Source organism: Drosophila hydei, unplaced genomic scaffold (genome assembly GCF_003285905.1).
Source record: "Drosophila hydei strain 15085-1641.00,03,60 unplaced genomic scaffold, DhydRS2 tig00008114-arrow-pilon, whole genome shotgun sequence".
Taxonomy (NCBI): domain Eukaryota; kingdom Metazoa; phylum Arthropoda; class Insecta; order Diptera; family Drosophilidae; genus Drosophila; species Drosophila hydei.
This window is the reverse complement of record NW_022045827.1, coordinates 5877417-5899649: the sequence shown is the minus strand read 5'-3', so window position 1 is coordinate 5899649 and position 22233 is coordinate 5877417. Positions and strand designations below refer to the sequence as shown.

Genomic DNA, 22233 nt, shown 5'->3' with positions numbered 1-22233 from the left:
GAACGTCTTCTTAATTTTTCTTTCAATTTTTCTTTACAGCTTTGATGAGGACTTGCGCAACGTGGCGCCCTGGGCGCGCAGCCACTGGAGCCACACGGATCTAACGCGTCTGAAGAAGGGACGCATATCAGCGCAGGTAAGTGCACAGTGCCTGCTAAATATATGCCCGCCTTAGCTCCTGCCTCGCTGTCTTTAAGCGTTAATTGGCCAGCTAACTTATCAAACACAGCTCGACAGTGGGCCGCATAGGTTCGCTGCCTGGCTTGTCAGGCACTTAAGGAATTTTCAATTTTTTCAATTGCCAGCGAGCACTGAATCAAGAATATTGAGCCGACTTTAGAAATACCCTAGAGAAACTGTTATACTGTTATACTTTCTATGGCTCTACATTGCTCCGACAGCTCTTACTTAAGATCTTCTCTAACAACTCTGTTTCCTCATAGCTGCAAATTTTATGACTTTTTCTTTTCTTTTTTTCTTTCTCCATTTCAAGCAGAGTATTACACAGTCGCGTAGTTTCTGTTGCTTAGTTTCACTTGTCTTTCAATCATTTTCACAATTTTTTTTTCTAATTGCCGCTTAGTCGTTGTCCCGGCAACCTTTGCAGTAGTCTGAAGCTATCTTTGCTCCTGACTTTGCTTTGCACGTCTCAGAGAGGAAAAAAGTGAAATATTAATTATGGACCACTATTCACCTGAAGCAGCGCTTCAGCAACAGCTTCTGCCCTGGCCAGGCTTCGTTGCCTTTGCTGCTGCTGATGCGTTCATTATTTTTGCCATGCAACGGCCTTTAGCTGCTATTTAGAACGTAGCTTCTAATTGGTCATTATTGATTCCGTAAGCTCAATTTTGTACGTCATAATTTTTTTTTTAAATGGCTTACTTGATGTTAATGCCAAGGGCGACAAGCCTGTTTAGCCTTGAGCGTAGTAGCAGCTTAATGTAGCTGGCTGCTATGGCAAAGTAACACAGCTTTGTTTCAGCTTAAGTTGGTTTACTATTTATAGAGACTTTGACTTTGGTAATTTATATTGCTCTCTTTATAAATTACCAAAGTCAAAGTCTCTATATATATTTATTGAATCGAGTGTTTGGCTTAATCATTTATTGAATTGCACAGAATTTTTTAGAGCTATTTAACAGATATAATATAAAACATTAGTTGGAGCATGATATTATGTAGTAGAATTAGACGTGTGGCATCCGCTTGCCCATGCTACTCTCTTGAACTTTACTGCACTGCTGCCTGCTAGAGGTTGCTCTGCTGAGAGTGAGTGAAAGTGTAGAAAGTGTCGTGGCTGCATCATTGAGTGACAACAGGAGAGCTCATGAAAATGTGTGTGTCAGTTCATGCACCATCAGTGAATTATGGCATGGTTCAATTAGTGTGAAAGTCGAGCTCGTGGAGAGTGTGCCCAGGCAGTGGTCGGTATCTAAGGTAAGTATGGCAAATATAGACGATACAAAGACTTGTCAAGAGAATAAACCATATTCTAATACATTATCACTATTTCATATATATTTAACTGACATTTTCAGTTCAGTTCGAAGCAGCAAAGGAAATGCAACAAACCCAAGTTTCAACATAGTTGTGTAAACTGGCAGTCTGAAGCCTTTTCTTAATCAGCTGCTAGTTTCTATATCATATATAACTGTCTCTAGTTTCTATATCACATATAAATGTACTCACGTTCACGTTTCATTTTTAAAAATTAAATTTTTTTTATTTTAAAGCTCAAAATTTGCTGCATACTTGTAAATAACTTTTTTGCAACGAAATCAATTAGGCCTTTCAAACGGAAGCAGTCAGAAGGGAAATCCCAACTAAATTGCATTTAATGTTCTTTATTGCCAGCTCATTTCCTAAGCGTATGCCACAGAAAGGAAAATAAGTAACGTGAGTTTCTCGCACACTTGAAATCGCACTTGACATCAATTAACGAAACACTTACGCACACATGCTCTATGTGTGTGGGTGTGAGTGTGTCTTTATGCATTTTGAAAATGCAAAGTGAAAGGCGAAAGCTGAAAGCTGAAAGCTGAAAGCAGGCGAATGGCGGATGGCGTCTTGCGGCAACAATTTGCCGCCATCGTCAACAAGTTCAATTAGCTACCCCCGGACTTGGAAATTGTTGCCTCACTCATCGAACATGAGAATCTAGAAGTTTTCAGCTTTCTGCCTTCAGCTTTCGCTACCTGCTTGCCAACTAGTTGCAAATACCAATAAGTATGGCAATAATGACGCCTGGGAGCAGTTAACTAAAACAGCGCCCATTTGCGCGGAGGCGTGGCACGAATGCTTGAAAGTGTGAAGTTTTAATAAGCATCGACTTGTGGCCCCATAAAAGCCAGTGAGCAATTCCCGCCAACGAGTCAGAGTCACGCCATTTGCCAACGTAATTAAATTGAGTGCAGCATAATTATACCCTCTAAACGATAGCTGTTAAGAGGATGCCTACTTGGGAGTATGGAAATAATATTTATTAATTAGATTGTGTTTCCAATGGGCAGTTGCGAAGTACTTGATTCAATAATAGACGATGAAATATTAACTAAAACTTTTGCTTTTCAGTGTCAATTGTTTAATTTAGCTTTGATGAACTGACAAAAAGGTGATGGGTAGGTAGGGGCTACTATCTATGCGCTTAAAAAGCTCATCACAAATTAAAGCTTACAACTTTCAGATAACTTTCAATCAGATTAATTTTTAATATTCATTTGCATGAAAAGTTACTTCAATTGTTTGATTGATTTCATTACAGCTTTTCGCAAAGCTTTAAGTGAATTTGAAGCTTATTTAGCCACTCTCTTTATACGCTTAACAAAATCAATGTGAGCAATTATTATTCAGCTCTCCAATGCTCAGTTTCACTCAAGCTTAGAAGCTTAAAGAGTTTCTTCAAGTTGGTCAAGTTGCTTCATTACATTTTTAATTCACTTCATTCACTATTAAAGCTTATTGGAGCTTTCTTATAACATTCTCTAATGCTTATGTTCATTCAAGCTTTAAGCTTTTAAGCTTCAGTGTAAGTAAGCATTTAAGCTTAAAGAGTTACTTCAAAATTTTCCATTTTTTTTGTCTAATTTAAGTCTTTATTTGATTACATTCAATCCTTCATCAAAACTTTACTGAATTTGAAAGCTTCTTTAACAGTTTGCAGCATACTCTAAATGCAAGCAACATGTTGAATGATTATCAGACTTTCCACCGCTTACTTCCACTCAAGCTTAATAGCTTCAAGTTAATTAAATTTCTTCTTTGTGTATTGCAAGCTTTCAGTTAACCTCACTCAATCCATCAGCCAAGCTTCAATGCGCTCTGCAAGCTTCTGGAAAAGTTTTGTGCATATTCCAAACGAACCGCTACTCCCACTTATTACAGGGTATTTGATTGCAGCTTTTCAGCTTGTTGCCTTTCACATTTACTGCCGCTGCCAAGTTTTGCAATATTGCACCGCAAACTGCAATTACCTGTTAGCTGTTACCTGTTAGCCGGGCGTCAAACCAAACCAAAAATTGTTTGCCAACATTAAATTTATGGCGGTGCCGCGCAAGCCATAGAATCGCGTGTGCAAATGCAACATTAAGGCGGCGTGGCATGTGGCCATGACACGACCGAAAATGCATGGCGCAAGTTAATTTTCATTAAGTTTAAAGCCTGCCTTTAGCATTCTTACTGGGCCAAGCAGTTGGCTCCGTGACTTTGGCTAGCATTGCAATGGCAACGGCAATTGTTTGCCGGTCGCATTTTTTCGCGTGTGAAACGTGAGAATTCGTCCTCTCTCGATTTGAAATATTGAAGTGGTTTCTAGCCAAGAACTGTTTATTTGCCTTTGATTTATGAACTTTCGCCGCGTTTCATTTGCGCCGAAAGCGCAGCACGTACAACTAGTTTACCATTTAAACGGATATTTACTTTGGGCTATTTGATTTATGCCAAGCTGCAGTGCGAACTAGGCAATGCTTAAAGATGTAGAAGTGCCGCATCTAGTATAGTAATATATCAAAAATATTTAAGTAGTAATTATTGTATACAAATACAAATTGTATTTGATTTAGTTAATGAATTATGAAGCAAATCCCAAAGAAACTTCAGACCAACAACACTTAAAGAAATACTTTTTTTAATCCCAACAAAAACTCCTTGTCTTCATAGCTTCACAGTCATGCCTAACGCGCAAACTGCACAGATTTTACTTGTATAATAAATGATTTTAAGTATTTTGCTTGCATTATAAATTCCAGTTTGTAGCTCTAACTACGTGACAGACATTGCGCCTTTTAAAGTTTTCCGCTAACTGCGCCATTTCGCACTTAATTCGCGACGGAAAACTAAGCTCAATGAAGGCAGTTAGAGGAGAAAACAAAACAAAATGACAAACATAGCAACTAACTAACTGAATGACAACATGTTTCAACAATTGTTGCCCGAAATTCGAAACGTGCAGTGACTGCATGTCGTCGATGCAGCAGCAGCACCAGCAGCAGCAGCGTCAGCCAAGGCCAAAGACAAAAAACAATGTGCAGCAGGCAGAACGTTGCAAAAAGACAAAAAAGAGTACAGCAAAATGTTTAATAGACAAGCTGAAAATCACGTTTAGGCCATAAAGCACTCAAACGCGTGTAGCACTGCAGCAGGGCAACAGCTCGAATCATTTTGGCGCCCTAGCAGTTCGAGCAGCTGCCAAAATGTGGTGCCAGCAGCGCCTAAGGAGTTGCTGCGCTTTTATTGGCTAAAACAAGGAACAAAAGTGAAAATATTGCAGCAGGGTGTTGGCTATTGGGCTATGCGCTGTTGGCAGATCAATAATAACTTGAACTTGGCTATAAGCAACTAGCTTGATTCAAAGACCAAAAAGAAGATTAAAGAATTTGAATTCGATTTATAAAAGGTCCTCTCTGTCTTTAATCTATCTCTCTTTCTCTCGATATCAGTCTCTATTTCCCTCGCTCTGTCTCTAGTCAGCTCTCCATTCAGCTCTCTCTAGTCAGCTCTCTCTATTAATCTTTCTCGTCATCCATTTCTTGATCAATTGCTCTCTCCCACAATCATTTACTTTCTGTCTATCTCCTTATGACTTTCTGTCTCTTCCTCACACTTTTTCTCTCTCACTCTCTTTCTTTGTCACTCCCTCTCTTTTTCTCTCTGTCTCTTTCTTGTCTCTATTCTGTATCCATTCATCTTTTTCGCTCATCCCCAATCTTTCTATATCTATCCCTCAGTCTCCGCTTCTCTTTTCACCTGGACGTCTCTCCCTCTGCTTCTGCCACTCTCTAGTCTCCATGCACACATATCGCCAAGCTAATATGCTCGATTTCACTCCGTGTCTAGAGTATCTGAAAAAAACTACAGCTTGTGTCTGCAACATAGTTGGGCAGGTAGCAGCAATAACAACATCAGCAATAGAAATAGCAGCAGCAACAGCAACACTAACACCAACAGCAACAACAACATTGTTGAAATATCAGACAGACGAAAAGTTGGCTCCAACTGGCAACGGTGTTCGTTGAGCAGCTGCCGTAACCAGTGGCAGTGTGGCGTCAGCATCAGCGCCAGGACACGGGCACGGACATGGACACGGAAACGTCATGTTACGGTTGTCCCCCTGCATGGCTGACTGCATTCTAGCTGCTGCAGCAGCCTAATAGAAAGCGCATATATGCCCAGCCCAACTCAGTCCAGCCCGGCCCAGCTGCTCGAGCAGACGAAGGCGGATGTGAACGCCGCCGCCATTTCATGTTGTAATCTGAGCCAGGACATGCAGTAGAGCACATTGCCGCATTCAGCATGTATGTAGCGCAGGGATTTGAAAAGTGGTAGTCGTTCCTTGTTGGTGGTTTGCTGTGGTTGAGGCTCAGGCTGAGGCCGAGCCCTGAGTCTGGGAATGTGGCGCTTATCTCGTTGGCCGTTGGCTTCAAATTTGTATTTACTTTTAAAAAGTATTTAATGTTGGCAACGGAAGTCGTCCGGGCTAAACACTCCGGCTCTAGTGTTTTTTTGCTCTTCAGGTTTTTCGGCCTAAGCTGTCAGGGATTTGTATTTTGCTTGAGGCGTGGCTGAATGTGTTTTACCTAGAAATTGTCTACCAAACACACAAACACTCGAGCAGCAGCTATTGAGGCTGTGCTGCCACTCTTAAGTGCATTTCCATTTACTATTGCATACTTTTGGGCGTCCTTAAACAAATTTCATCCTAATTGCAATAGAATTTTGTTGAAAGTACTTATAATTCGATTATGCAAAAAGAATATTTTCATTTCTTTGTTACATAAGCTGCTGGCTTATGTTTTTTCCTTTTTCTTTAGTTTATCTAAATGGGCTGCTAAAAGCATATTTAGATTTAAGTAAGAGAGCTTTGCCTAAGAGCAATGTTGTAGTTTGCATTCAAGTAGACTATTTAGAACTCTTAAGGTCTGAAAACAGTTTGCGTATCAAATATTTTAGAGCAATTTTTAAGACTGCTCAGCTTCTGTAGATGCACTGTATTTGGTTTTATTTATAGACTCAGAGTTTCTGTTTGATTGCAATAAAATTTATAGATTTTAACTTACTTTAAAAGACATCAACAAATATATTTCTCTAACTTCTTTTATTGAAGATCTCAAGTATTTTATTTATTTTTAATATTAACATGATGTAGAGCTCTACAAAATCATACAACATTTTTAATTAAATTTATCAAAAAAATTTTAAATTATTTTTACTTTAATTAACCATAAAAACTAGTTTACAAAGTTAATTCCAGCAAACACAAACTCTTTTGAATTTTATATAAATATAAACCTAGCAAATGTTATATGAAATTCATTTAATTAAGCAAACATCAACTTTGCGCCAATATTTATAATATGTAAATAAACATTTTATTTCGAATTATGTGTTATTTGTGCTTTGCTGACTTATTGCTTTATAAAACAAATTTAAATATCATTTGATTGAATAGAACGCATTCCAGTGCAATTTGTTGTGACGAAACTTTCTGTTTGCCATTTCGACCACAAAACAACAGCTGCAGTCGCTGTGTAGCAGGCGTTTAATAAATGCCAACGCCATCAGCATGCCACAACCGCAAGACACAACAAAACACACACACACACACGCACACACGCACGTCCATTCACAACAAATCACGCAAACCCAGCAAAGCATTCACAATTAACTTGAAGCCAAAATGCTATCCTTGGGGGAGAATTGTTGTCGCTGCTGCTGTTGTTGTCTTCGTTTGCCAGCGTCAAACAACTTTAAATATTAATATGCCTTGAGCCAACAACAATGCTGCTCCTGCTGCTACTGCTGATGATGATGATGACAATAATGGTGCTCGTGCTGCGGATGCTGCTGATAGCACAGGACACAAACAAAGCGCCAAGGACATTGCCGAGACATTGACGACACTTTTGGGTTGTATGTGCTCGTCGTGCTGCAGGTGTGCTGCTAATGGCAAAGTGTCATGCTTAAACACACTTCAAGCGCACCTTTCGCAAATGCAGAACAGACCTGCCCAGCCGATTCATATACCCTGGCCGCAGGCCTTTGTTGTGGGCAACAGGTGACCTGATGCGGCTGCATTAAGCGAAGAATTTCTCGTCGGCCTGACATGCTTAACCAATTGCTGCCAGCTGTCGATGTAGAACAATGGCAGACAAAACACTTTACACACACACACACAGACACACTCTCACACACTCTAATCTCTCTGGCTAAATATTGCGCATACGCCGCGTTTACCTGTTGCCCTTTGCGGTTTACAGGCTGCCGAAAAAAAAAAAAAACGAAAAGATAAGCGAGGCGCCACATGCCACACCTCTCACGACTCCGCCTCCTGTTTAATGCCTACAAAAATGTTTTAAGAGGATTTGCGAGAGGCAAAAACATAAATGCAAACAACAAAGAAAAGGGAAGCACATAAAAAAAAGGTGAGAGACCCACGCAACGGAAATGTTAAGTGCGCGTCATAATGATGCGCACAAAGAAGATCCAATTGTAAAGAGCCAAGCAGATAACAGCAGGAAAAAAACGAGTTAAGTTCTGTCTTTCACAATATGCACTGCTTCTGTTTGCCCTCAAGTGCAAAAGTTGGCTGTTTTCCTGTTTTATAAAGCAATTTTCCGCCGCAAAGCGGCAGCTAATGTAAAAGTTAAATATTTATGTTCATTTTGAGGGCTTCAAAGGTGCCACAATAAAATGGCTCAATAATTATTTAAGTTTAATAAAGTATTGAAATTGATGTATTCAAATTTTCCATAGCTTAAAAGTAAGTTTCCAAACGAACTAGATAATGCTGGTCATTGCCAACGATTGTAGTCAATAAATGCGGCAGCTTAAATACGATTGGTAACCAAAGACCTAATGCTCTTAGCAACCATCAAGTGCTGTGGGTTCGATAAATCTTAGCTATAAAATAGACTGAAATACTAAATAATATAGTAGCTTGTTGCTATGATGTATTGCCTCAATTGCATTTGATTTTTCTTTTATTGGATTTGCCTTTTTTAAATTATTAAATTTTATTTTGTTATTTTATTGCATTTATTTGGCCTAAGCGAAGGCAAATATATTTCTGTTCTGAGAAATGTGATTCTTAGCTTACAGCAATCAACTTGCCTGTGCTAAACTTCAATAAAACAGACGACCAAAAGAATCAAGGAAAATATATATATTTTTCACAAATATCTAAAACTATGATATTGCTTCTGAGAATTTTGATTCACTGCCCAAAGCAATTAAATGCTTCAAAGTTAACTGCAAGCTGCTTACAGTGGAAAACATATTTTCCAGAAATATCAGAAAATTAACTCAAATTCTACTTAAATGCAAACTAAAGTATACGTTGCTTGAAATAGGTAATATATTTAGACAATTAATAGTGTTTTAATAGCCTTAGACCTAGGCTCCACACATCTTATCTGTGCACTAAATAATCTCAAAATATTTGCACCTATTTAAACTCTCTCTCTCTCTCTTTCCCTCTTTTAATTGTGGCTTTAAGCCACTCTCTGCGCTATATCATTAGCTTTGAAGTATATAAACAGTTACTGGGAGCAGTAAAACGTATGCGAGCCATTAGATCACGTTATATCATTAGGGAAAAATGAAAGCACGTACGTGTCTCCATCGAACAGGAAGCAGCCAAAGTGCAAAAAACAATTCCGAACAACAAAAACAACAACTGAAAGAGCAATTAAAAAGTTTCTGCCTTTTGGCTGGAACAAAAACGAGCAGAACACAAAAAGAGGACTACAACAACTAGAACCTGACAACACAAAATGCAATAAATAATTTTTAATATAAATTCGTAAGGGGCTGTGCTGGACGAGTGCCAGAAATACAGTTACCCAGACCCGACCAAAACCAGACTAGACCAGAACAGACCCCGTACACACAGGCACGTAGCCCCAAAAATTATTCCATGGGTACTAAATTAAAAGCAAAACAAAACAGCAAAACACTGAAAAATGTTCATTTACCAGTTGTCCATTGCCAAGCCCATCAGCATCATCAGCACCAGCATCGTTGTTACCTGCTGATGATAATTTTGATGATGATGATAGAGTGCATACATTTGAGAGCCGCAATTCATATAGAAATTTTGTTGTTGGCCAGTTTGGCATTTCCAGTTGGAGTGCAACTTTTCAATAAACGACTCGCAACGAGTTTTGTGGCCGAAAACAATTTAACAGAGCTAAGAAGCAGCCGAAGAGGCGCCCTGCTCGGGCGGTGCTGAGTTTATGGCTAAAGGTGTTGAGCTCGCCCCGGTTGCCAGCACAACTGGATTTGAAGCGCATAGGTTAGTCGACGTCCACTCAGTGTTTCACATTTCTGCAATTTTAATTGTTCAACTAACAAATTTACACCACCTCCGTAACCCAGAGCAACAATACATGGGCAAATTCCATTTAGAGCAGAGCAACAAAGTTTATCCAACTGACCAGCATAGTGATCCCACATGCCTCGGCCCTGCACGTTTCCCAGTTGATGTTGATTTTCAGTTAGTTTTCATGAACAGTTAGCAAATAGAGACTTTTTGTTGCACTCTAAGCTTTGGGACAATCACCTACCAAGCTTTAGCTATTTAAATGCAGAATTATTTAATGTTTTAATATATATGCATAAAAGTAGAAAAGAAAGCCAGATTAGAAACTAGTTGAATCAATTCTGTTGTGCATATTTATTTTTCGTATACTTTAGGCCAATCTTAATTGAGTTTTGTTGAATAGTTTCCTTTAGTGAAAGGTTTATTAGGCTTGTTTATAAAATTCTTATGACTGGCTTGATTTGCTCTTATTCTGCATAAGTTCTTCAATGTAGACATTCCTTCTGAGACAGGGTATCTGCTTATCGCATATATATTATCTGTTACACGCGTTTTTTCACCTGTTTTGCTGTAGTCCGCACTCTGTACGAGCTCTTAGGCTCTGCTCCCCTGATGCTTGCAGTTATTTCTGCTTAGTTCCGGGTGCCATACGTACTTCTCTGCCAGCTTATCAGGGGACAAAAGTGCATGAGCATTTGCCTCAATTCGGGTTAATTGTACGGCCATTGCAGCGCTGACCAGGCAACAGGCACCAGGCACCAGGCACCAGGCACCAGGCACTGTGTCTACCTGGCTCCTACCTGTTCGGTGGCAACGTTCATTACGATTGCACGAACGAGCGTTTACATAAGGTATTTGCAAAATTTTCTATTGCCATTGTTGTTGCTATTGTTGCCACATGTCATTAGTTGGTTACAACTGTTGCCCCTTACTGCTTTACTGCTGCCCCTATATGCGGCATCCCCTTGGGCTGCCTGGCATTTTGAAGCAAATAATGAAATGCGGCAATAAATGGATAACTGCTCCAATTCTGCTCCTCTCTCTCTCTCTCTCTCTCTCTCTCTATGAAAGCGCTCACTGTGAATATATAAACAAATGCAGGTGTAACTGCACACAACTGTAAATTTTTACAAACATTTGAAAAGTGGTTTATAGACCAGAACAGACCAGTCAAAAGTACTAAGTAAAATAATATAAACTTTGTTTTTCTCCAGTACACTGAGTTCGTAAGCTAACAAGCTAGAATAATGTGGATAGCTTAAGAATTTTAATCTCGCAATTTGATATATTATATATTTTTTATCACATTAAAGACTTGGCCAGACCTTTAAAAAAATGTATTGCCAAGAGCTAATTGAGGCAAGCTTTTTACACAAGCTTAAAAAATCCCTTTATTAAATCATTTCTATTGCTTGATTCTCATCCCTTTCTTATTAACATTTCCCTCTCATTTTCAGTTCTGGGCAGCCTACGTGCCCTGTGAGGCACAACATCGCGATGCAGTGCAGCTGACGCTGGAGCAAATTGATGTGATCAAAAGACTAACCGATCGATATTCGCCGCAGTTAACCACCTGCACGTCGGCGCAAGGTAAGTACGCCTCGCAGCCATATCAAATGCCAAATAAGTAAGAATCACACATACGCCACATAAGCCCAGGTTAGATGCGCTGAATCTGCTGTTGAAATGCCAAAAAGCGCTCAGAGCCCACGCATTCAATTTGCTGCTATGCCGGAAACTTTCGCGAGTTGTTCAAAAGTATCCCAAAAGGAAAAAAACAAATATTTATATATAAGAAAAAGTGCACAAAAAAAGTAAGAGTAATTCTTAAGAAATGGCGAAAAAGAAGAGCGAATCGCAGCAGTTGGTGCACTTGCAGCAGTGCTCCAGACTTGCACTTGAGTCGACTGCTTACCGCGTGCCATATTTTTGCGCCATTTCCTTTGATATGCCGCACTCACCTAGTTAACAGCGGGTGGCAGTCCTTCTCGCACAGAATCGCAACTGATGTTGCAAGCAGCACGAGTGCAAGTGGAACTGCACAAGTTTGACTTATGTTCGAGTCTCCGGCCAGTATTCAAGTTGTTGTTGCTGCTGCTCTTGGGTTTGTTTTCCGTTTTGCATTTTGATTTGCTGCCATAGGACTTGGCAATCTTTTGGTATTCTTTTAATGCCCTGTAATTAAATATGACGAGGTATGCTGTCGTCGACTGTCATCCATTGTGGCCTTCTGTAGCCGACTGAGGTCTTCTGTAGTCGACAGGATCCCTTTGCAACTCCTTCAGCCCCTAGTACTCTAGGCTTAGCCTAAACTCTCTTATATTTGTATTTACATGCCTTTCAGTCTAGGGTACTTCAAAGTCCAGCCTCTTTTACTAGATGTGCACTCCCTCATAGTATTTTTTTTTTTTTGGTATTTGTTTGCCGCTCTAAAAGGAAAACCGCGGCGAAACAAACAAGAAATCGCTTCCGGCATTTCGCGTTGAAACATTTATGCAGCCGTTAATGGAAATGTCAATAAATCACATGCCCATAAAAATCATGCACAGGAAAACTTTTTGCTCGAAATTTACGAGCGGAAATGCATGCCCCAAAAAAAAAATTTTACATATACTTGTAGCCTGTGCTAAATTGTGATAAGGGGAGGGCTCCATATGTTTAACCGCAAATAGCAACGAACTACGCACTCTAAACAGCATAAGGTAGTGGCATGCCAACAGCTCTTGAATGCAGCAAAAATGCAAACAGAACAAGAATCTACTTCAAATAAAAGCTGCTGAATCCAGTTGGGCGAGTGAAAAGTGCAGCAGAAATTCAAGCAAACTTTATTTCGTTGCAACAAGCACAATTTTTAATCGTTCCAACTGTGTGTGGAGTATGCTCGAGTTGAATGGAAATTGGCAAATCGAGAAAACTATTCGATAGCAGAGTTAATAAACAGTTTGTAGGTCATGTTTACTGAAGTACGGAGCATTTAAGGCGGCTTTAGCTCAAATCGTTGCAAGTTGTTAAGCACTAAATGGTTGCAGTTCAGCTTCCAGCTGCAGATTATCGAATGAATGTTGCAATGTTGTATGTTGTAATTCAAATTCGAATCGATTATTCGTAATTGTCTACTCTGTCTTGGCTGAAGTAAGCTCTTTCATGCTTTGTCTACTCTGTCTTGGCTGAAATAAGCTCTTTCACGCTCATCGGCATCAGTTGCTTAACAATTTCTAGTTTCAGGGATTTTCGCAGTCATTCCTCAGTTCCTATCAACACTTATGCACGTAGAGCAAACCAATCGAAATGATTTCATATTTGCACTATTTTAAGCATTTGCGGAGCCAAAGCAGTGGTTCAAGCCCCGCATCGATTCACTGAGCCCGGAATGCTAACCGCTTGGCCCTTGCTGGACTGCACATGAATTTTTTGCAGCTGCTCTTGCATAAAATAAAGCCAACATTTTATTTTAACTGCACGAAAATAAATTCAGTCGCCTGGAATTGTAGTAGCTGTACGCATATCCTGTAAATAAAATGTCCATTGGGCAGGCTCCAAAAAGGAAGAGAGAGAGAGGTAGTCTTAGTCAGATGTTGCTAGCTGCCAAAGTGATTGTAAAAATGCAAAGCTAACGAACTGAAACAGAACGCGACGTCGACAACTGACATGACATGTCAGTCAGTCAGTCAGCAAGCCCGTTTCCCTAGTCGGAATCCCTGCTGCTGCAGATGTAGTACAACACATGCATGTCCAATTGAGTTCTGGTTGCTCCTTGGTTACCATTAAAGGCTGTGTGAAGTGAGCATTGCATTCGCGTTGCATAAACACAATAAATGTGAAAACTGAAACTAGGTTTACCTGCAGCTAAGCATACGTGGATTTTCCACTGCTTTCTTTTCCCCTTCATTTTCCACACGGCTTTGTTGTCGCTGCTTCTATCTCTGTCTCTGTCTCTGTCTCTGTCTCTGTTGGCTGTCTGCTGTCTGCATTTGCTACTTTACATTTTTACCGTGTCGATGTGTGAATGCTTTTCATTCGCAATTTTCAATTTCCACCTTCGAAATGTGTAAGCTTCAATTTACACTGAGCTGCATCGAGCAAAGGGGAACTGAGAACCAAAATTGCATTCGATTTGAAAAGCCTTTGACATTTTCCTCGCATGCTTTCGCCACGAAGCATGTGGATTTTCTAGAGCAACTTGAATATGAGAAAATGAAAAGAAATTCTAAGTAGATTTGTGCTTTGGCGAGAGTATACATATTGGTGATGATGTGGTAAAAGTCGAGCTAGCCTGTACCAATAATATGAAGCTCAGAGAAGTCATAGCTCACATAGCTCAAACAAATCAATTTACGAACTGTCCTTAACTCCAATCATATTTATATCTATATCAATTATTCCAGCCTTATTCTAATTGAATTCCCTTGTCTATCAGCTAATCGAAGTAATACAATTTCAATCAGTTATTCCATCGAAGCCACTGTAAGTGCATTTGAAGTTTGGCTTGTGGAATTGAGCACATTTTTATGCCCTTGCTCTTGGTTTATTGCGTCAAGTGGCATTTGGTTGGGATTTTCATTTTGAAATGTGTTGGAGCATTCGTTTCTCTATTGCCTCAAATCGCATCCGATACATGGACCATATATTATACATTACGTTTTGGGGCCATGGTCGATTCTTGTTGCTGGCCCGGTCACAGACAATTACATGCCGGACCAGCATCCAGCATCCAGCATCGAGCATCGTATCCTTTGCCCTGACAATCGCTACAAAAATTGAACTTCAGCTCACGTGGCGCATTTTAGTGCCTTTGGTAGATTTTTCCTTTGACTGCCGCAACAACAACAACAACAACAATAGCAGCAGCAGTCGCTGCAGTAAAGGTCCTGGCTGAATATTTGTTTATTTGCTCCATATTTTAGGTTTTAGGGTTTTACGGCAACGACGACATCGAGCAGGTTCTGTGGCAGGTATTTGCTTTCCTGGCTCCCATAACAAAGGCAATAGCAGCAGGAGCCATGGCAACAGCAACAACAACAACAACAACTACTACTACTTCAGGACAGGGCAGCACCTACAAGTGCGTCCTTTTGATTTTACGCAGCTTATTTACTTATTGCCTGAAAACTTGCAAGCAGGAGTCCGCATCCTGTGTGACTTGTGTTCCCGCTCTCCCGCCTTATTGGCCCCACTTTGGCGTCCTTTTGTGGCAAATTTATTGACTCGTTTTGCCTGTTTGTGGCATTTGAAATGTTATTACAATGCTTGATTTGAATGCAGCGACAAATGATTCAATCGTTTTCTGTGCGTATGTGCCCGGACCTCTCCGATTACAACTAAGCCAAATGTTGTTGCCATAGTAATTCACGAGCTGGTTGTACTTCTAATCAAATTACCAAACAGCATTGTTCAGCTTGCTTAACTCGATTGACAGCTCGTTTGGCTTTGTGCTTTTCTAACACTATATTTTCAACAATTTCCAACACTATGTGATATTTAATCATGACGTGGCATATTAAGACTTTCTCTAGGTTATGTTGCAGGCATTGACATTTCAAGTCTGTTTGGGCTTTAATTTCCTGACATCGAATTCAGTTGTCTCCCAGCTCTCGCTGGTGCAGCAAGCAGCTGCTTCAGCAGCTAATTTATTTTTATTTATTTATTTCTCCTTTTTTCTCCTTTTTTCTCCTTTTTCTCCTTTTAAACATTTTTTTTTTTTTTTTTGGGTCATTAAATATGCTCCAATAATTATTCGTAAACTGTTCATTTTATATCGAATATACCGTTGACTACCATGTGTAATAGTTCCGGAGTTGCGGGTTTTAGGCGAAGTTCGGATTGCAGTGAGGAGGGGATGAGATTGATATGATGTATATAAATTTTCGGAGTTTTCTTGGCCAAATGCAGGAATAAAGCTAATAGCCTGTGAGAATTTTGTGGTATTTGGCATGGCTGATGGTTTTATTTTTGAGTATGGCTTTGTATATTGGAGTGTTTGGCTGTCTTCATGATGTCAGCGTCTATTTAATCAGTGTCATTGGAATACGCCACACACTCCATGGGAGGCTGCGTGGCTTTCACTGCAATTGGCACAGCAGAGCTCAGCAACTGGATTTGCTCTGCACTTCAGTGTCGCTCACAGCGCCTGATACCCACCTTTGGTGTTTCGACAATAATTACGTGTATTTTCGAACTGAAAACTGAGTGGTTTTGTTTTTACGGGCCAGCTCTACTGTTGCCCTCTTTGTCGTTCGGCGCTGCATTTGCCTGTATGGGCTGTGTGCAGAGGGTGGGATTTAAATGTTCACTTATCTCATGGAGTGTAGATGTTGAACGCTTCATGTCCATTTAGCTCTAAAAAATTCAATTATTGAATTTTTGTGATGTTGCCGGTGACTTAATAGAATTTCTTGTTTCTTGATAGAAGTAGGGCTGCTTATAGTGGATCTTAATTGGGTTGTAAAATGTATCTGTGGCTTTGAGTGTGTTCGAGTAAACTGTATTTCTTGGGGCACCCGCCCGGCTACATCGTAATTTGGTAGAGTTGAGGGCTGGTGACTTGCTTTAATATCTTTGTTGTTGTTGTAGCATATCTATGAATGATATGTAAATTTCTTCTAATAAAAGATTAACTCTCATGTGTAATAGTTCCGGAGTTGCATTTTTCTCTTAATGCAATTTGAAATTTATATTTTTGTTGTCTTGAAGAGTTTCGGAATCTTAGGAGACTGATTGGTTGATTGGATTGATTGACTCTCGGTAGTCTGGACGTTTACCTTGTTTTTATATTATCAGAATTGGCGTCTTCCGGCTCAGGGAAAAGTATCCGAGGCGTGGAATGGCACTAAGTATTGTTGAAAAAATCGATGTCATTGAGTTGGAGACCTTTTATGAGGCGATTGTGGATTCTTTTGGGTGATTACCTAAATTTAATAGAGATCGAGAAGTTGTTTTGATGAGGATTATTTTATTTTTATTTTAATTTGGTGTTTTTATACCAGCTTATTCCGATTGGTCTTGAGAGCCAAGCGCTTGCGAGATGGTTACGATTCGCTGCCAGTCTATCCGCGTGTCTGATGGATTTCTATGTAGCACTGAGTTTATCACAAGCCTGTTAGCTGTAGTCCATCTGCATAATTTGAATTTTATACCTTGAGGTCCGCGCCATAGAGCCCTTTAGCGGAATTCTATATAGGAATGTCGGGACTACTATAGATGGCCTTGTGGATGGCGGCGATGCTGCTGTTTGTGTTCAGTTTAAAAAGCTGCGTTCTATATAGAATGGCTAACAAGGTACAACTAAGTAACGTATTAGCTAATATTTTTATAAAAATAATTTGTTAAACGAATTTCGGCGTTTGCTTGCTAAAACGAATGCTTAATGACTCTTTGGCAAATGCATTTTTACAATTTAGACAATCAGACGATGTCTAACATGCCATTCGAGAAATAAGTCGAATAAGAAAAAGTTGTCTAACAACTTTATGCAAACATTGCTCAACTTGCTAGCTGCTAGCTAAAACAAAGTAATAAAACAATATAATAATAAAAAATGTGAAAAATAAATAACAATGGACAATGAACAATGAGCAAGTATTTTGACAAGTGCCTGGCAACCAAGCTAAACGAAACGAAACGAAACGAAATGAAAGAGATCAAAGCTGGTGAACAAGACAAGCGTAAATATTGCACAGCATAGCACAAATGCCATGTTGGGATAAACTGACAGACCAGAAGACAGACCAGCTGAGACAGACAGACGGCCAGCAGCCCCAGCCAGGCGGTCGGAGGGACATGCTAAGACCGCAATGAACGCAGAGCTCAACGGGGCAGCAAAGCAAATGACAGACGCAGCAAAACAATGTTTCTTACTTATGCTGTTTTCTCATACTCTGGCAAAGAGTCTAGCAATTAGATCACGGAAAGAGCGGCATAAAATATATATTAGCTGTAATCATTTAAGAAAAAATAACAAAGAAAATAAACAAACAAATTTTTATACCTTATTTGCTTTTTGGTTTTGTGTTTTCAGCTTATTGGAATTCAAAATTATATTTAGCTTGCTTTTTAGTCGCATAATCTAACGTATATGGGTCAGGCATTTTTAAATTTGTAACTCGGTTACTCTGGGAATGAGAGCAATGTATTTATTATTATTGTATTTATTTTTATTGTATTTATTTTTTAAGCATTCATGCTTAGCAAAGATCTTAACCAAAAGTGAAGGGAAGAAGTCGAATAATATCATAGCAGAACCGATGAAATTTTGAGAAATACAGAAGCGTTTTCACCAAATTGTAAATTTCTTCAATTTTTAAAAGTCATTAATAATCTTGTTAAAGGGAGAAATTACGGATAAAGCTTTCTTGTTTAAATTTTTTCTGGAGGCAATATCTGTTAAATGCTTCCCAGGTAATCTTTCAGATAGTAAAAATGTATTCGTAATCACTCATTGTAGAACCCAGCCATAAAATATTGGAATAATGTAACAGAATTGGAGGCAGATGTCCGAAACGATGAATGAATTTATGCAGATTTATATTTTGTTTCATTTTTTCATAGAAAAAGTATTGATAGTTGGAGCTCTCTGTACAGTTTGAGCTCTAGACTTGAACTGATATTGGTTCTAAGGCCCGGCTTATGAAATAAGTAGAATTTTGTGCCATTTAAACTGAAGGATAATCCACAAGCTTGTCAATACTGCAGTCAACATTGAATTGCCGTTTGGTGTGCTTTATGAGCGGAGCCATTGCCTTATGTCTTCAAAACTGGTGATGATGATGATGATGATTAATATTCCAGATTAATTCCTGTACGCACCAGCCGTGGCGGCTGCATAGTCAAAATCATATGTAAACATTAATGTCTTGAAATTTCCTATCCAATAAAATCCACTCTATTGGTATTTAGTAAATATTTCTTTGTTTTATTATGATTTAAACTTGTGTAGCTCAAAAATAAGTATCAAATGTATCTTCTGCAGTAAAATACATTTAGCCTGTTTAAGGGTATTCAAAGTTCGTCATGGCGAAACAAATTTTAATCGCAGATTTTGAAGTTGTGTAGTTGAACCCAAAAACAATGCAGCTGCGCTGAGCCAAGTTTAAGCTGCAAAGTTCTTCAAGTTTTGGAATCGCCTCTTACTCTACTTGTGCTCTCCTTTGCAGACATCATCGATGCTCACAAGAACCAGCAGCTGTGCTCGCTAACCGGCGTCGAGGGCGGCCACTCGCTGGGCGGCTCGTTGGCTGTGCTGCGCACCCTGTACGCAATTGGGGTAAGGTATATGACGCTAACCTCCACATGCCATACACCGTGGGCCGACTCGAGTTATGCGGACGCGCCAACCTTCAACATGAAGCACGGCGGACTCACCATATTTGGCAAGGTAAGTGCTCGGCTTCATATCCTTGTTGTCCTCTCTTATAGCTAATTTAATGCTAATTAGTCGAGGACGGTCGAGCGGTTCAGCGTTCAGCGTTCAGCGTTCAGCATTCGGTGTTCAGTTCACTTCGGTTTGGTTCAGTTTAGTTCGGTTTTTGGGGCAATTCTCGTGTGGCTTTTAGGCGTATTTTGTGGCGCTAAGGATGCGTGCTTCTCAGTCCTTGCAACCTGCGGTCAGCCACAGTCAACGTTTTGTTAGCTTAGTCATAAGTGTGTGTGTGTATGTGCGTGGGCGTGGGCGTATATGTATGCGAATGGAATGTAGTTTGCGAGGGGTGGCATATTTAAGTGCTTGAGCCGCGTGCCGGCGCCATTTTGGGGCGCCATGGCTTGTGCCCCTAATGGGTCAACAGCTCTCAAATTAGGTGGCTACAGCAATTTGCAAGAGCCGCGCAGCTTTACGCCGGATTATCGTCCGGCCTAAGGTACGCAAATATCTTAAATTAACTACGGCTCGCTAACCACAGCGCTGTCTGCTCTTCAATACGTCTTGGGCGGCTCGTTATGTCCGCGAATAATTTAAATAATATTGTTAATAAGCTATAGAAGGAAAAATGAATTTGCTTACTGAGAACACAAGCATGCTTTAGCCAACATTTTAATAAGTATTATATTCACACATTTAATATATATATAAATTATATAGTTTCCAGTCCTGTGGTGACTGTGCCTCTTATTGCTGGCCTCGGGCTCAGACAATGAAATAAACCATCTAACGGCCAAGTGCCGGAGTGAATATTTATTTAAGCGATTTACTGGAAGAACGCTTTTTAACCCTGCTTTGAATTGTTCTTTTTTGAATAATCGAAACGGTTAATTTTATTGGTTTTTCTTATTATATTCCCTACTTTTAATTTGACTTATATAACACCAATTTTTAGCATGTCCTATCAGTACGAGTTAAAACACGAGACTGATCTATATTTTTACAAATCATAGCCTCACCGGCGTAAGTAGAGTTGCCCTTGCCAGGGCTGTTCCTTAACTTGTCTAGCACCCGATAATGAGTGTTGAATAATACCTTACATTAAGTGTTATAAGTTAACTTATATATATATATACATATATATTTAGTCTATATAACATATTAAATTAATGAACATTTTTTTACTCGACCTGCAACAATTTATTTCAATTTTCAATATTGATTTCTGCGGAATACATTAGCATTGTTTTAGCCTGAATAAAAGTCGTCTGAGTGGGTATATAATACACGGGACAGGCAAAGAACGAATCCTCTTACTGTATATTTTGCTTTTCTAGCAGACGATTTTCAGTTAAGCCGATGCTTGTGAGAAGAAGTGTTTGATGTGAAGACAAATGATAACTAAGAGTTTATAATTTACTTTTACATATTTATATGAAATTCTATTCAGTTAAGTCAAGTCTATATAACTTTGAAGGCAATGTACAAAGAACCATTAAGGCACACGCATCTTCTGCTTGGGCACTTCCAATCAGAGCGCTCTTTGAAAATGTGTTTATCAATAGAGAGCATCGAATTGCACACAAATTGGCGCTCAAGGCTGTCGCGTATAATATTTTTTTCAATCATCATTTGATTGCCAGGGCCCACTGTATACAGAACGATTTGTTTACATTCAAAAATTCTTTGACATACGCTCGTGTAATTATTTCGAAATTCGAAATTACCTCGAGAGTAGCGCCAGCCGCCAACCAGTTCAACAGCAAACAGCACACAGCCAACAGCACATTCTTGATCATGATGTTGATCAGACATCATAATGATCACCTATTTGTTATAGTTGTTGCTGTTTGTTCTTCATGGCGTGTGTCGAGGGGCCGCGCTGCGCTTCCTCTTTGGCTGTGGGCTATTGCCAAAAGCTATTTAGAGGCACTGCATACGGAAATCAAATGTGTGAACGTGAAAATGTGAAACTGCACTGAGACAACAAACATGTATAAAAACAACAACAACAACAACGGCCACACAAACAACAATGAAATCACACAGGCAAACGTACAGCTGACCATGGCAGGAAATGTCTATTTACTGCAGTCATTAAAAAGTCGGGATATATCTGGTAAAATCAGGCAATATAAATCATAATTTTGTTTGGTTTTGCCCTGCCAATTAAATATGGAAATTAAAATTTTTGGGTATAATCAAAAACAAAAACAAAAACAAAAACAAAATCAACAAAAATCAACGTCACTTCCTCATTTAAATAACGGAATTTTCAATTACACATGCCCGAAAAAAAAACAATAGGCGAAAATGAAATACGTAATGAAAAGTGAAAATCCTCTGAGGCGCATGCGTCAAGAGCACCTACAGCCAAGAGAGGCGAGAATTCTCTCTGATGTATGGTGCGAAATCATTTCTATGTGGTAAATGGAAATTTTTCGCCTCGACGAAATGAGAGGCAATGGGAAAATCGAAATTTTCATTCATACTATAAGGTGAATTGCACTGTGTGATGGGCAATTAAGTGAAACAAGAAAGGAATGAAAATAATATATGCATAGAAATATTGTATAATTATAAAATATATGAAGAGACGATAGTAAAATTTATTATATTCAACTAAAAACATTGTTAATTTCTAATGTCACATGACTTATAAATTGTATGACGTTTTATAGCATTATATTTAACACATTAATGCTATATAAATATATATAAAATTGTAAATTGTGTAAAAATGTACCAAAGAAATATAAATCAGGCATATAAAAATAAAAAAATTATAGGCAAAAACTTAATTCCAATATTTGTTTTTTTTTAATAAAAATGTATTTTGTAAATATAATTATAAAACTAATTATTGTGGACTTCCTTATTTAAATAGTTGTCTATTTAAAAAATAAAAATATTTATATAATTCTTTAAATATAATTGTAATACAAATTATTGTAGATTTCTTGGTTTTCGTAAAAATAAAAATAATATAAGTATTTATTTATAATATAATTAAAAATAAATACATTTATATTTCCTACTTATGCTAAGTAATTTCAAAAACCATACA

General features: G+C 38.9%; 1 protein-coding gene across 1 annotated transcript in view; it reads left to right on the top strand.

Annotated features, from left to right (window-relative positions):
- LOC111600556 overlaps nt 1-22233 on the top strand; it is a 168253-nt gene that overhangs the window by 105274 nt on the left and 40746 nt on the right. Inside the window, exons 8-10 of the mRNA XM_030224463.1 lie at nt 40-136; nt 11272-11404; nt 18964-19184. Of these exons, the coding sequence (XP_030080323.1) occupies nt 40-136; nt 11272-11404; nt 18964-19184 (451 nt within the window). The remainder of the gene's footprint in view (nt 1-39; nt 137-11271; nt 11405-18963; nt 19185-22233) is intronic.